Source organism: Haliotis cracherodii, unplaced genomic scaffold, assembly GCF_022045235.1.
Source record: "Haliotis cracherodii isolate W230 unplaced genomic scaffold, xgHalCrac1.p SCAF_5, whole genome shotgun sequence".
NCBI lineage: Eukaryota > Metazoa > Mollusca > Gastropoda > Lepetellida > Haliotidae > Haliotis > Haliotis cracherodii.
The window spans coordinates 49,295,924-49,313,767 of NW_027266308.1; the positions used below are offsets into that span (position 1 = coordinate 49,295,924).

General features: G+C 39.9%; 1 protein-coding gene across 1 annotated transcript in view; it reads left to right on the forward strand.

Moving 5' to 3' along the window:
* Nucleotides 1–17,844, forward strand: part of LOC139443369 (lutropin-choriogonadotropic hormone receptor-like) — a 101,283-nt gene that overhangs the window by 69,699 nt on the left and 13,740 nt on the right. The window contains exons 3-4 of the mRNA XM_071224355.1: nt 15,373–15,447; nt 16,540–16,614. Of these exons, the coding sequence (XP_071080456.1) occupies nt 15,373–15,447; nt 16,540–16,614 (150 nt within the window). The remainder of the gene's footprint in view (nt 1–15,372; nt 15,448–16,539; nt 16,615–17,844) is intronic.

Below are 17,844 nucleotides of genomic sequence, written 5' to 3' on the forward strand. Positions count from 1 at the left end.
CATCAATCCTTATCAGTCCTGAAGATATCCGTATTTTCATTTGTCTATATTTTCGACAGTATTTACAAAGTAAAGCTATTTCTTCGTTCAAATATAACTTTGAAACTGACCTTATATTACTGAAACGCCGCACTCAGCAATATGTGACGGCGATCTGTAAAAAAATCGAGTCTGAACCGGACAATCCAGTGACTGATCATGACATACATGAGCATCGATCAACGCAATTGGGGCACGCGGGCCTCTTATGACAAGTATAGGTTGCTGGAGACCTACAGTCTTACCCAAAATCATCACCGGAGTGTCTTCAATTACCACCTTGTGTCTTACCATATTGATCAATGTTTCATGACAGTACCGACAATTATTTTATAACCTTGGGCTGGCGAGGTATAAGCAGAAGGGGATGATCATACATATGCTTTAAGGCACAACGTCAACTACGCTAATAAGTTTGAACACCAAAACAGTCTTTGAACATTGGTCCGTTGTTCGTGCATAGCCATTGCAAACCTCAAAAGTGGGGATCATTAATTGTTTTCTTGTGCCTTATTATTTATGTAAAATCAATAATCATCAATACCGACTAACTTCTTTCGGCGTTTAGACCTTCTACTAAAATAAATGTTTCTTAAGGATAAAATTGAATGAATCTTTTCCAGCATCTTTGTTAATTTTGTCTGGCGCGCATATATATATATATATATATATATATATATATATATATATATATATATATATATATATATATACAGTGCTCTTCACATATTTTATAACGTTTCAGCTCTTTGAGCGTAATTATTTTTTTCTGATTTTAAAGTTTTACAGAAGAAAATAAGAGTATAAATATGTGAAGAGCACTGTATATATATAAATTACTCTTATTTTCTTCTGTAAAACTTCAAAATCAGAAAAAAATAATGACGCTCAAAGAGCTGAAACGTTATAAAATATGTGAAGAGCACTGTGTACAGCTGGGATTGTTTATGGCACGGAGCTGAAAACAATAAGTTGCTGTGTGGTTATATTAACACACGTGACAATATTCACTGAAGGTAGAGCATACGTGTGCATACTTACTCTGCCCGTAGGTCTGCATGACCAAACCATTTCATGCCAAAGTGGATTTGCTCATAAGTAGAATATAAGTTTCAAGTCCATCAAGTAAATTCTTCCCCGTGTTCGTGTCCAGGATATGTACATGTGTAATATGGAAATTCTCTCATCTTTGCCCACGTGCAGATTCCTTGGGAGAATTGGTCTGGAGTAATAAATATGCTTGTAAGAGGCGACTAAAATGGATCGGACGTCAGGATCTGTAACTTAGAAGATTGCGTGCCATCGTGCTGCGACGACGTGGGTCGTTGGTCTGCCTGTTCCAGAGTGGCCGCTGTGATATAACTAGAATTCTGACTGTGGTGTTTAAACTTTCACTCACTCACTCACTTACTCATTCCTCCCATTAGTAGTGTGTTCGTGTTACTGTTTCGCCGCGAACTGCCTGGCTGCAAAATTGCTGATTCGGCGTTGAGCAATAATTACCCATCCACTAATGTTACTGCTGTAGAGAAACTGATCTTTATAACAGAACCATGTTTTCATATGACAATTACACAAATGAATTGTTTCACATGTGAACACAAAGTGCGTATTCTTTTGTTCACATGTATATTTATACTACATAAATTTAAATATCTGCATGTAAATAGGGCTACTGATGACTTCGTCTGCTCGTTCACATTTACATAGTTCGTCCGTGATTTGAACCACTGAATTTGATTTTAAAACGAACGTTGTGTCTCCTTAATCTCGATCTGACGGAAATACAATGTCTGATAGTCACAGGTTACTTCTGCTTGTGCCCTGATAATTTCGATCAATGGCGGTAAGGAAATGCCATTCAACTTGTAATGCACCTGTCGAACTATCGATGAACATGACTGGTAAGTCACAAAGACGTTCTACTGAGGACTAATCAGAAGCTCTGGTGGGCATGACAGGGTTGGAACATCTTTTGACGACAAGTAGTCGAAACACTATGTTGCCTTGAGCTGTGACACAACTCCTCCAAATCAAGCTACTTGTTGGACCCACACTTCGTATGTTCATGCCAACGTCTGTACACTATCACACGTCCATTAGCCTTTTCAACAGAACGTGACACTTCGCAGAAGGGTCATGTCCTGTATGTGCACCAGACTACGATCAATGCTGAAGGCACTGAATGAAATATTCGGCAATAACGTTGGGTTAATGTGTGACGCTGTAAAGGTCTTTGGGGCCTTAGATCCGTCTGAGCTGCTTATCCGTCATGCTAAGAAACCCCAATCTGATGGACCCAGATACTCCTATCCTGTCCTGCCATTGTCACTTAAGACCGTCCTTTCCTTGTTCTGCCAGGGCCTACGTACGAACACTGAGGTGACTTGCTTTTGCGTGTGTTTGTGACGGGTGCCACTGGTCGGAGTCGTACACGGGATTTTAGCAGAGATTGTTAAGGTTTGGTTTGGTTTGGTCAGCAATATTCCAGCTATAAGACGGCGGTCTGTAAATAATCGAGTCTAGACCAGACAATCCATTGATTGACATCATGAACATTGATCCACGCAATTGGGATCGATGACATGCATCAAGCAAGTCAGCGAGCCTGACCACCCGATCCCGTTAGTCGCCTTTTACGACAAGCATAGTCGCCTTTTACGGCAAGCATGGGTTGCTGAAGACCTATTCTAACCCGGATCTTCATTGCTAAGGAATATGGAAATGAAAAAAATGATGACTATGGAAAGGGTTTTGTCGCTTTCATTTAAACGGGCAACGTTAATCTAAGTAACTATGACACCTGCGTAAAACAGCACCTCACATCTTTTATGAATAGTTTGTTATTAATCATCGCACGCTGCAATAATCCAGCTATATGAGGGCGGCCTGTTGATAATCAAGTCTGGACCGGCAATCAAGTGATCGATATTGTAAGCAACGATCTACGCCGTCGTGACAAGATGACATGCAATCGACCAAGTCACTGACATGACCACCCGATCCATTTGGTCGTCTCTTAGAACCGGCATAGGTTGCTATTTGGACTTGGGCGGTGGGGTAGCCAAGTGGTTAAAGCGTTCGCTCGTCACGCCTAAGGCTCGTATTCGATTTCCCACGTGGGCGCAATGTGCGAAGCCCATTTCTGGTGCCACCGGCCGTGGTATTACTGGGATATTGCTAAAAGTAGCGTTAACAATACTCACTCACTGTTTGGGATCTTTCAGAATTGTATGTACATGTATGTACACATTAACTAGTGTTCAATAGCAATGCCCCACCGTCAGTAATCAGAGAATGATCTAATGAGCTCTACCAATAAGAGATATAACTGAATTGCAACATTTTCTTATTTCTGATTAAATATCCGGAATTCAGAATAATATGCAATATTCAATGTCTATCTAAGACCTCCCTAATCAATTCATATTGATTTAAAGGAAAAAGCACATATCAGTTAAAGAGTGACCTCAATCCCTATGTTTCTACCATAACAGGGCCCTGGTGGCCCCAGTGACCTAATGGACTGCAAATGGTTGTGCATGGTCGCGCACCTGAAACGTGTTAGAAGCTCATATTTGCCCTTAATTGTCAGGACTATACCCGTTGTCGCTGGTAAACGCACACGATCCAAACACTTTGGACTTTACTAATGTGGGTATGGCGTGACATAACTGAAATATTTTGTTGAAAGCGGCTTTAAACCCAACTCACCCACTCGTCCTATGTATTTAATTCCATCCGTTAAACGTCTCTTCTCGTCAAACCAACTAACCTTTTACCTTGTAACCCCTTACAAGATTTAGTACATTAGCTCTACGTGCAGTTGACCTAGCCTAGATCTGTGTAGGAGAAACAGCGAATTACAAAATAATTACTCTAGCTACCACTTTACCCAGTGTCTGGTCTTATTCCATCGTTGTTAAGCAGCACATATCCCTAAGATTAATGAACCAACACAAGCAATTCCTCCTGTTCCATATCTAACGCTAAAGCTTTTCTTCATAACACCCTGTTTTAAGTTTGAACGTGCTAAGGTGTAATAGTCAGTAGAGCAATTCTGAAAAACGTCAGCGAACAAAATATCCTGTAGTCCAACATGATCTCTAGTGGTTGTGTGGTCTCAGCTGATCGCAGCACGTGTTGGGCCAAGGACGACATTGACGAGGACGTTGACATCACGTAGACAATTAATGCCAAGCTAAAGATGGGATGTTCAGTGGCGTCGTGTATTGTCAAGATCACGATGTCGTACATTTGCACAACTCCTCTCGATTTCTCTTCCTGTTACAAGGCCCAAGGGAATTAAACTGTCCGCAGCCTTACGAGAACCACCCAGGTGGAGGCTGTCCCAACCGCATTATTATAGATGTATTTATACCTTCCTGGAGAATATATTGTCTTATCGGTACATAGACAGCAGATACGCGATGGAAACTCTCATTTAAGCAGTTTGTCCCCAGGAAGGTATATTTATGAAAACCTTATCGTATTCATTTCTCATTTCTCATAGTCTGGTGCCAGTTTCTAGCGCTTCCGAAAATCTAAAGAGAAAAACATTTTCTGATAAAACTGTTATCCGCAGTAAATTAGTCATATTTTCAAAATCACGCGATCGAAAGAATTTTTTGTTTGTTGTAATTTGAAAAGACTGTCTTTAAAATACTTAAAGCGATTTCACATTCAGTCTTTAATGTCAGTCCAACTTAGCAAATAACTGATATTGTTTCAGTTAAAAATCTGAAACACGACACATTTATGCCTCAACAAGGATCTGCCGTTGGTTCTTCTGTTCCAAAGACCTGTATTTGAAGAACCATCTTGGAAATCGCTATTGGGTTTTGTCTCAGTTTGATCAAGTAGCCTTCACGAGTGTGACTGAGAAGTCGTTTCGCTGGTTTAATTGTCCAGACTAAGCCCTATATTCTTGCTTTAAATTAGAAGTCAAGCCAGTAAGAATCTCTTTCCATCAACAGTAACATATTACTACTTTTGCTACATTATACAGTTCAGAACAGAAAACGTTGCATCCAGAATTATTCATGAACTGAGTTCTCAAACTTAACTTAAATCATACAAATATCAAATTTCTATATTTCATATGGTAAATACACATCTAATAAAGCATCGTTATCAAACTGATTAAAATGGACAGAGAAATGGAATTATAGTTATAAAACCAATTCTTCTTATCCCATTTATACATCAAACAGCTGTTGAACATTTATTTCATTTTTATGATGATTCGTATTGTTTCCAGTATTAGCACATAAACACTGAAATGATGAAAAACATGTGGTTTTGATTTGGGAATTATGGCATTAAATGTTTTACATAAATCACCGAGTTTATGTTCTATGACCTTCTACGAAACAGTTCTCAATGACATTGTTAACATTTGAATGTGGCATCTAAACGATCCTGATTAATTGGTTCATTTCTTCTTGGTTTATTACAGTTTCAAAGGCCATCTATTCTGTTTTACAAGCCATCGATTTAAAATGCGATTGACTTGAGGAGTTGCTCTTGTTCAGGAAGTATGTGGCCGGGGCTCATGCTAATCACTTCATCTTGAAACTACATCAAAAGAATGCACATACTTTTAAACTAATCATTCAGACTTATTTTCATCAATCCTATGTCCCAGGAGGTAACTTCCTTGACAAGCGATCCTACGGCTTGAGTGTAATTGTCTATACTTAACTGATTCGTCTTTGAGTTGATGGTAAAAGATCGCTGTTAGATACATCCCTTATCTCATAGAGTTTTCACAACCGTAAAGAAAACCAGCTTCTTAAGTAGTACATTGACCTTTATGCAATAATCGGCTTATTTGTGAACAAGCTTCTTAATGTGGCGTATTTAGGGAATAACTAAGTGGATACAGTAAATACTCTGAATGGGCCAAGCGATTGACCCAATGTGTACTGAAATTGCCCTCGCCGATATCGTGGTTTGATTGTACGAGTAAATCCACTGATTAATATCATTTTGCCTTTCATATAGATATATAACGCATATGTCATAATTATATTTACTCAAAAGTTGTGTTGTCACATTATTTAACATTTATGTCGTTCATATACCAATGACACCACCAATGACGTGTCTGTATTTATACTTAGGCTGCTGTTTTAGTTTTAACTTGGCTAACAATTGAGGAATAAACTATGGTCATACGAAAACAGATTTGCAGTAACAATAAATATACAGGACGGTATAGATGAAGAATGGCTAAAGATATTGTTTCTTAATTTGACTTAAGGTCAAATTGAGTTTCGGAAACCAAGTAAACTTAGAGATGGACATGAGCAGTGAAACAAAAGCTTGTTCGTTGATTGGACAATGATACGTATTGATGTGGCGCTACAATTCCAAACAAATGTGGCCTCGTCATGTTGCATTTTGTGTTGCATTTTATTTGGGCAAATATTTGTACAAGTATCACTTGTGATTCAAATAAAATTGTTTTCTATATTGCACCACCAACCACCCCCCACCCCCCACCCCCACCCCCGTAACCTATTTTACATCGCTCGCATACTGATCAGTTATGTCTGAAATTGTCAGCGGATTAGTGAACGATTACAGGTCTGTGTATTGCGAAGTCTGTCACGGGTCGCACATTGTAGCCACATCTAACGGTTGATAACAGCCCCCAGACAATTTCCAATTACGTGATTACAGAGAGTTCTTTGTCTGACATTTAGAAAAAGCATACGTACCTGTCCAATTTGGCCCCCCTTGTGTCCAAGCGGTTGCATTGTGATAACGTCTTCGAGATTTTGGGGGATCGTCAAGAAACATGGAAATTAATTTACAACTAGATATTCAACGTCAACGCCACAGAACAACCAATCTCAAGTATCCGTCGAAACAGATTCCGTTGGCCGTAGGAGTCAAATAGCGATGACAATTATATGAAGGGATCACAGAAAATCAGTGATTACACCAGGTGTTCGCGAAAACGGAAATAGTGTCCTGCCATACCGGAAGCGCCCGCCACTCGCACAATTTGCATAGAAAGTAAGTGTTTGTTTGTTGCCTGGCGCCCCACAGCAGTACTCCTGCCATGCAACAACGGCCTGTAAAAAAAACCCGACAGTTAGGTGATGTACCCAGAAAATCCATTGACACCATATCGAATTGATTTTGTTGAAACCAAAACCGATATGCTAAATTTTAATTACACCTGCTGTGTACAAGTGCAGAGATTCTGCTGTTTGTAATTAAAGAATAACGTTTCAGAACTATGTTCGTTTTGTAAACACAGTTTGGGGCAGTTTTAATGTCTCGGCCCAAACATTTCTTTTGTTGTTGACTCAGCAGTATTGATATACGCTACTGAGCTTATGTTGAAACTCGGGGATTTCAGACCACTAGCAGAAACGTCGACTCCGTTCAAGTAAACATACGGCAACGCCCGAGAATAACCAGTTCGACAAGGCAAAATAGCGATGCAAAAATGCATTAATATTGTAAAATGAAAAAATGCATTAATATTGTAAAATGAAAAAATATATAAAAAGGACATCTCATCTATATATCCCCCACCCCCAACCACCCTGATCTTTTTCACGGGTCGTTTGTCCTTAGTAGGAATTGTTCTTGTGTAAAAGGCATTCCACCGGGATAATAAAATGTCGTTTTCCACCTGAACCACTGTGGATCTTAAGTTTGTTTGTTTGTTTGTTGTTGAACGCCGCACTGAGCAATATTCCAGTTTTGTGACGGCGGTCTTTAAATACTCGGGTCTTGACCAGACAATCCAGTGATTGACATCATGAACATCGGTCTACGCATCTGGGATACGATGCGATTCATCAACTAAGTAAGCGAACCTGATCACCCGATCCCGTTAGTCGCCTCTTACGACAAGCATAGTCGCCTTGTATCTTAAGTGAGTGAGTGAGTGAGTATGGTTTTACGCCGCTTTTAGCAATATTCCAGCAAATCACGGCGGTTGACACCAGAAATGGGCTTCACACATTGTACCCATGTCGGGAATCGAACCCGTGTCTTCGGCGTGACGAGTGAACGCTTTAACCACTAGGCTACCCGACTGCCCCTTGTATCTTAAGTAAATGCCAACAAATATATTCATATTCACAAACAGACACCTACTATGACCCGCCAGTTAGAGTAGTACGTCCACAAAAAGGAAAAAGGACAACACGAGTTTTGTTGATTCCTTTTAATTTAAAGGGCTAGTTTCTTCCAATAGTACACAACAACAACCTAATTACTGAAAGCATACATAAAGCTAAACATGTCACTCCCTGAAAGAATGGTTTATCATAAAATACGGGGGCAACTTACCACACGCCATGGCGGTATTTACAGCTGAGTGTCGACGGTATCATTGACTTGAAATTGCTTTCGAAAGCAATTTTCTTTGGAAGCTCGAGGGAATGATTAAATATTTAAAAACAACATTTTGCCTTGGGGTTGACACATTTATGTCAATAAATGAAATAGACGCTCCGTTAGAAAGTGAAAGCCTGAGCAAAGACACAACATGGGAATAACGAATGATGATTAATAAGGGGTATGGGCAAGGAAAGTACGGGAATGTGTATTACTGACGCTGTCAACTGAGAAATGAACCACTACGTATTTACACAAACACTTAACCTAAATAAAAATTTTTTATAAATATTTGAACACATCCAACACATTATTTACTGATTATTTGTGTGATCTTATTTCCCTTTACATTCCTTACAGTTGGGGTGGTACTACATCCTAAAATGAACCCCAAATACGTGACCATGACCTGCGAACCGTGGAGCTATTTATTTTTAGGATAAAAGATACCATACGATATTTTAAAATAACCACTGCGGCAGTGATATTGAAAAGTAGAGAAAAGACACTATAACTCACGATTGATTTTAACTTATGTGTTTGATTTTCAATTGAAAAGATCTTACGTTGTCGATATTATATCCACAAAATGAACTGTACTGGATCTTAGTCAGCACGCAAAGAATACTTCTACGTGGTTTTATTTTTGAACATATTATTTGATATAATCATTTAAAAAAGTGAAACAAAATCGTATACTTACACAACTGCTGATGGGTATCCTACTAGACATCTTATCTTTGAAAATACATAAATTTGATGTATTCGGCACAAATCTACAAAATTTCAAACATGGCAGGGGTCATGTGGTTGCAAATTCATTTCGTACCCCAGTCTTCATTGAGCGAAATTATATCACACACAATTACCCAGCCACGGATTACTTTATGCACTGTAATCTAATCCAATGAGATGGCTTCGTCTGTTTCATATTTAAATCTATGCATAAAGGTTCAGAGTGACAAAACACTCTCAACATAACTGTATTGAACTTTCAACAGTCAACTTTCCCTTCCTGTCCAGCAATATCCCTGCAGCTCCAGCCTTTGGTGTCTACATTTCACAGCTAATGAGGTTCAATCGAGAATGCTCTTTCTACCAAGATTTCAAAGACCGTCATACAGCTCTTGTTCAGAAGTTGTTTGATCAAGGTTCCAACATTTAAGGCCTCAGTAAAGCTTTGAAAATGTTTTATTGTAGACATGTGGAGTACTTTCCCAAATTTGACGCATCAGTGATGTCCGATTAAGTTCGATATTTTGACTTGTACCATATGCTCCCATGTTTTTTAACTTGCCTTTGCATGTGTTTGTGACGGATGCCACCAGCGGAGAAGGATACGCTCACCTTTTTAGCGAACACCTGGTATCATCGCCTTTTGATAGTGAAACATAAACACTTGCTCATGACACAGTCGGAATCGTACAATAAACACTGTTTTTCGCAGAGATTTCTTATGAATATGGAAAGGGTTTGGTTGCTTTTATTTTTTCAACGAACTGTTGCAGGAATGAGTGTTGGTTAAATAGATATAATCAAATTTCTACAAAACAGCTTTTTCAATTTTCATTTACATAAAAAATCCAACTCGGTATACTTTCTTTTGCCCTCTCATTTTACTTTATATAATCTCTAAAAATGCATTCTGGGCTCTGCAATAATTTTCTCCTCTGCGACTGCTAGAGTGATAACGCTGAAATTATGCGCGCATGTTTTGGGAAATTAATTATAGGCATGTGTCTGTTTAAATATCGTATTTCATGTTCATGAAGTCCATCTCTGGTTACATGTTAATAAATCTTCTTTCCCCGACAGGTTACATAATAACATATTATTAGTGTGTGCCTGGCATTAATAATTTTCAATATGCCCTCGTTTATAAATGCCAAACTAAGCTTGTGCAAACAATACCCTCACATCTCTCGTATTAACAGCTTATCAATGTTAATATTTTTCTTCAAGATAATTATAATTAATATCTTAATAGTCAGAATTTTTGCCAGTTATTTACCATCTGCTTGATAACACTGGTTGCTGGCTGTTTAACAATCGTCATCAAGATCAACCGCATGCCCCTTGCTTTTCCTCATTTATATAAATAATACTGTTTCTAAACATTCGACACATTTCTGTACGCGACTGTACAGAGAAGACTGAATGTTTCACAAATTCACACAAGACTTGCTCAGTTCTAAAAATAAATTTATTTGTGGGCCCAACAGTAGATGAATATATTGACTCTATTTACAAGGGGGGTCTTATTTATAATGAAGGCGATTGGAATGTCCATAAAATTCATCTCTTGAAAACATTCAACTGTTTAACAATCCTTTGCAATATAATCAGTTAAAAGTCACAGAAACCTAACAATTCATATGAACTTTAGGGAAGAGAACTAATGGATGTCAACTTCTTTGCTATGAGGAACACAACGTTTCGGAGTATATGGTTACTTCTTAATAACCTGATCAGGTGATGAAGGAGTAAGCGGGGGCACGGGTGGCCCAGTCGTCTAAGGCGCCGCGATTCGCTGTGCAGAGTTGCGTCCCCTGGACACGCCAGAAACCTATGATTGTGGGTTCGAATCCCGGTTCGCCCCAATTATGTTTCTAGGTTTGTCAGCACCATACCCGTGCTCGTGGGTTTCACCGAAGTGGTAACCGTCTGAGACCTGCATCACTTCGGGCTTTCCTCCCACATTAAGCTGACACGCCGTGATATAACTGGAATAATGTTAAAAGCGGCGTTAAACCCAACTCACTCACTCACTCACTGAAGGAGTAAGCATACACTCCTCAAAAAAGAAACGCACAGGTAGTATGTAGTTCATTGAACCTAGCTACATAAAAAATCCGGTAGGTAAATCGGATGTTTTGGAAAATGTTGGTGGCCTAATATTCGACAAACGGTGCGTCAAAACGCAGCCATTGTCGATTTGCAATGTCTTAAACGGCCTTGTTTTCAGACTTGTTAAAAAATGTCATGGAGGAAAACAGTAAAGCAAAATGCACGTGCAAGTTATGGCATTCGTAACTCGTGGTAGTGGCTATAAAAAAGCAAGCATAAGCCAATAATTTGTCATTCAATTGTCAACATTTTTCAAGTTCGAAAATACCGAGACTCAGCGCTGTCGATCGGAACATCGCCATAGGGTGTATCCAAAGAGGGGAATCGCGGTCTTCTGTTGCACGCCACTTTAACGTCCACCACAACACCATTGCCCGCCTTTGTGGCCGATACACACAGTTCAAGAGTTACCACCGCTGCACACAATCGGTACATTCGACTGTTCCACCTACGTCATCGCAATGCCACAGCTACGGAGACTGCAGGACGCATCCCTGGTTTGAGGAGGATATCGGACTGTCAGAAACCATCTTCGCGAGGCTGGAATCCGACCATGAAGACCAGTTATCGTGCCTGTTTTGGAAAAGATCCATCGACAGCGACGCTTGCGTTGGTGCTTGGAATTTGAGAAACTGGAGACGAGTGTGGTTTAGCGATGAATCAGGATTTCTTCTACACCTGCGAGATGGAGGACAACGTGTTTATCGTCGTCGAAATGAGCATTTTGCCCCACATTGTGTACGGGAATTCGACGAATTCGACAAATACCGTGTCATGGCGTGGGGGGCCATATCCTACACCACGAGATGTGATTTGGTTGTGGTTCAGGGATATTTGACAGCAAATTGCTACATGAATCAATTTCTTCAACCTCACCTTCTTCCAATCATTGACAGCTAGAGGGAGCTGTTTGAACAGGACAACGCTCCACCGCATACAGCTCGTGTCACGGTAGACTACCTTCATAATTCCAACATCAACCGCTTGCCCTGGCCGTCGAGATCTCCAGATCTCAACCCAGATCGAACACCTCGAAATGGGACGAACTCGATCGACATGTACGTCAACGGCAGAACACGCCACACACACTCCCACAACTGGCCAACGCGTTATCTGCAGAATGGCGCAGAATTCCACAGGACAGAATTCGTACAGTTATCTTGTCAGTGCCGAGGAGATGCAGAGCCGTGATTGGCGGTCACACGAGATACTGAGTTCAGCTCAACCTTGTTGCCTCATGCGACATGACAATGAACAGTTGTCAATGTCTTTGTACAACGACAACATGTGACTATCGAGCTCCAAAATTTCATATTTGTATCTATGATATTAAATCATATATATCGACATAGGTACAATAAATTTATTAAAAATCTACCTGTGCGTTTCTTGTTTTGAAGAGTGTATACTCCGATACGTTGTGTTCCACATAATAAAGAAGTTGACGTCCATATATTCTCTTCCTTATGTGTATCACTGCTTAATGCCATTCAAGGACTTCATATTGACTATATTTGAATAGTTTGATATAATGTGAAATGATGTGAAGTGATCTAGCGTTCAAAATGGTCACAGTAGTTGCCATAAGGACCATTTCTACAATATAGTCGTCTATGACTAATCTGTTCTGATCTATAACTTCATAGACTCGTCGCAATCGACCCGTCATGCTTGTACATGTGTCACCCTTATGGAATTGAACATCACGTTGTTATAGAATGTACACGGTATAATATCGAAAGTGTTGCTACTTCAACGCGTCTCGTGGCCTTAAAGATTTAGAGAATAACCAATGAGCTGCAAGAAATCGCGGACCACCTGTCCCGAATGAATGAGTGGTGTTAATCCGTAATTCCCAGTTTCGAGAAGGGCATTCTATACATTACTCATTTTCGACATTTTAATAGAGAATATTAGTAAAAAAAACGTCTGCAAAGTTAACCCTACAGAGAACCTCTCTAAATGATGCCTATTGTTCAGATAATGTTATGTAATCAATTTGTCATGAACGATGGATGACATCATATCGTATTTTCTCAACAATGAGTGAGTGAGTATGGTTACCTATGTCCGGAATCGAACCCGGTTCTTCGGCGTGACGAACGAACGCTTTAACCACTGGGCTACCCGATCGCACCTGCTCCACAAAGAAGCCGTGTGATGTTATATGGCTTTAATTGACCAATCAGCATTGAGAATCGCTAAAATGCACATATGTAACTAAAGGAAAGTTATTACACGCGATCAGTTATTATGATTAATATAACATTGTACTTGAAACATCCAAAATTAATCAGTTTCTCGTTCTCTTTTTAGACAACAAACCGACTTCAGGCAATTGATCTACCGTTAAATATCTCGATATATACCATAACAGTAGTGCTGTTGTCAAATGTAGTTTTAAGACATTTAGGCTTTACTTTCAACCATTAAACAACAGGAGGTTCGTAAGTTCAATAGAACGTAAGTTTACAACAAATTAGTAATAAATATATTTTTAATTTATTCTCACATTTTAAACAAATAATACTTCAAAGAAAGTTATTTTGAAACAGGGGCGGTTGGGTAGCCTGGTGGTTTAAGCTTTGGCTCATCGTGCCGAATATCCGGGTTCGATTGCCGACATGGGTACAATGTGTGAAGCCCATTTCTGGTGTCCCCCGCCGTGATATTGCTGGAATATTGCTAAAACCGGCGTAAAATCAAACTCACTCACTATTTTGAAAAAAATTAAAGGTAGTTTACTGAAACATTGTTATACTTGGTTTACTTATTTTTAATTTAAAAGTTGGAAAGGTGTCAGGGAAAAGGGAGCGTATCCTAAAATAATCTTTAATGGTAGTTGTTAATTAGTTAGAAATACAAGGTCTCCATGCAATGTATTGCAAGTTGTCTGAGCAATGGCATTTTGGCTTAGCTGTCTACTCATGATGATGACTATTCCACTGCAGCAAGGTGTCAGATTGGCACACGTAACATGGTTTACCTTCATCACCGTCTCTGGCTAAACATAGATCCATTAGTTTCAGTAGCGTTTGTAATGTTCCTAAGCATACTGTGTCATTTGTGATGGTATGTTTTGCAGTAGCAATACATCCTTCCCATCTTCATATAAAAGACGACAAAATATCGCAAGCTTAGCAAACTTCATAGTATTGACATGTTAGAGATGTTGATCAAGAGAAATAGAAAACTAATTAATGAAGAAGTGTGCAGAACCTCTTGGAACACATTCGAGATACCTTGACTACAACGAAATCCCCACATCCCTACACACTGATGCAAACTTTTATATTCTGATCAAACACAATCTCACTCCTTAATATTCCGGCCACAAGACAATCCCTACATCATGTCCACAACACAACCCCTACGTCCTCTCAGACTGACCATACTACAACCCCTCGTATTTTGGCCACAAGACAAAAACCGTACAGCCAACGATCTTCACCCCGGCCAGAACACATTCCAATGAAATGCAAGTGGTGATACCATACGAATGTAGTTGTCTATAAGTAAGAAAAGCCTTCAACATTTCTCTTAACATCTTAACATGCCTCAACCAATAAACTTGTGTAAAAGGCAGAATATTAATCATTGACAACCTCTTACACAGAGCGATAGCCGATTTCTCCCGAAGGTACAATATCTCTTCGTGTATTTATCTATGAAATATAACTGATAGGATGTCACTTTTGAGTAGTCTCTACGTGAAAAGTTAACAATAAAAGCATCGGTGTCTTGTTTTCTAGTCTCCACAAAACGAAATTTGATGTTAAAATATTTCTATATCTTTTTAACAGTTTTGGCACGTTGGCCATTTTAGTTATGAGTTTACAGGAATCATGGCGTAGAAAAATACAATATCTGTACTGTGTATTATTTTAGTACCTTTTCGTTTATATTTAAGTTATTTTGACGTATAACGTAGCAAATGTCCACATTAATTAACATTTTTATCTTTTAACATTACTGAGCATAGTGTTGCTGCATTATCTGCATATTTTATCGTTAGTTAATGTTAGAATCGTTTAGCATTGTTTCATGCTTGCAGGTTTTCTTTTCAATTTTCTTTTCAAAGCAGGTTAAACCAAACAAACTCACTATTTTCAATTTTAGACATATACGGAACTTCACTGAGTTGGAGACGATTGCACCAGGCGCTTTCAAGGGAATGTCGGAGTTGAGAATATTGTGAGTAAATTCCATTCAAGAGAATCATAACTTGAAATTTAGTTCTTTTTTCAACGCTGTTTACAACAGCCACAGGTGTTGCCAGGTTAGCTGCGACTGTTGCAACATAGGTAATGCACATTTTGAATTACACTTCGCTATGAAACCAGTTATCACAATGATGAGGCGCACGGAAGATTCGAACTAGCGCCCCTCAAACCACTGGGCCATCCGAGCCCCCTGAAAGAAAACATAGCGGGGAAACTGCGCATTGTAAAACATTACAGCGTTCTAGTTCAACTGCTGCCAGTAAAATACGAGTTGAATATTTCAGCTCGAATACGTCTCTATAGTAATAGGGCACGGGTGGTCAGGTCGTATGAAGGCGCCATAAGTCGCCGCTGCGCCCCTAACCCTTGTGTCGGAAATTTATTATCTCGCGTTAGAATCCTAGATTAAGCCTAATTATGATTCTTGGTTTTTCAGCATCCGATGCTCGTGATTTTCACCAAAGTAGTAAACCTGTAAGACCTGCATCACTTTAGGCTTTCCTTCCACACTAACTTGAAAGGCCGTGAGGCGGTGAGGTAGCCTAGTGGTTAAAGTAATCTCTCGTCAGGCTGAAGGCCCGGGTTCGATTGCCCACATGGGTACAATGTGTGAAGCCCATTTCTGGTGTCCCCGGCCGTGATATTACTGTAACATTGCTAAAAGCATCGTAAAACCATATTCAATCAATCAATGAAAGGCCGTGATAAGACCTGAAATATGTTCAAAGCGGACTTACACCAAACTCATACACACATTTCGAGATTTTCGAAAATTGGGTGTCCTACCAAACAATAATCATGAGCGGGATTCGAAACAATACTGATTTAGGTGTATAACTGTCTGAAAGACAAATACAAACAGGAAATGATTTTAATGTTCAATCTTCACCGACCATTCTTCAGAAGGTACCATTATCGAGTAGCCTTTGCATTGCCAATTTGATCATGTTTGATAGCAAACTATTACACACACACACACACACACACACACACACACACACACACACACACACACACACACACACACACACATATATATATATATATAAGTTTTACATTCTAGGTGGATAATCGACTGTGAAAAGTTACACAGAATTAACAAAGGCGTCCTTGGGGGTTTCAAAGAATTAAACACGCTGTGAGTATAACCTCCTTAATTATTTGCATTCTCTGATATACTTTACACCTTATTTTTGTATATTCGTATTTGTATGTGTTTGTGTCGGGTGTACCCCATAGGGCAGGGTACGCTCTAACATCGAGTGGCTTTCTAGAGAGTTATAATAGGTAACTAGCAATTAAGAAACCGCCAAAGGTTGTCTTTTGCATTTGGAACATTTATGTGTGGCTGGTATGGCGTGTATCTGCTATATCTACACTCTTCAAAAAAGTTACGCACGGGTAGTATGTAGTTCATTGAACCATAAAAAATCCGGTATATAAATTTGATATATGTTATTGGAAAATGTTGGTGGCCTAATATTCGACAAACGGTGCTTCAAAACGCAGCCTTTGTCAATTTGCAAAATCTGAAACGGCACTGTTTTCAGACTTGTTAAAAAATGTCATGGAGGAAAACAGTAAAGCAAAATGCACGTTCAAGTTATGGCATTTGTAACTCGTGGTAGTGGCTATAAAAAAGCAAGCATAAGCCAATAATTCGTCATTCAATTGTCAACATTTTTCAAGTTCGAAAATGCCGAGACTCAGCGCTGCCGATCGGAACATCACCATAGGGTGTATCCAAAGAGGGGAATCGCAGTCTTCTGTTGCACGCCACTTCAACGTCCACAACAGCGCTATTTGCCGCCTTTGTGGCCGATACACACAGTTCAATTCCACTGCAGACCGCCCGAGAACCGACCGACCAAGAGTTACCGCCCCGCTACATTCGACTGTTCCACCTACGTCATCGCAATGCCACAGCTACGGAGACTGCAGGACCCATCCCTGGTTTGAGGAGGATATCGGACCAGACTGTCAGGAACCATCTTCGCGAGGAAGATCCGACCAAGAAGACCAGTTATCGTGCCTGTTTTGCAAAAGATCCATCGACAGCGACGCTTGCGTTGGTGCCATACCTTGCAGGCTTGAAATTTGAGAAACTGGAGACGAGTGTGGTTTAGCGATGAATCAGGATTTCTTCTTCACCAGCGAGATGGAAGACAACGTGTTTATCGTCGTCGAAATGAGCGTTTTTCCCGACATTGTGTACGTGACATATTCGGTGGCAGTAGTGTCATGGTGTGGGCGTGTGTGTGTGTGTGTGTGTGTGAGTGTGTGTGTGTGTGTGGGGGGGGGGGGGGGGGTGAGTTGGAGGGGGGGGGGGGGGCACATCCTACACCACAAGTTCGGACTTGGTTGTGGT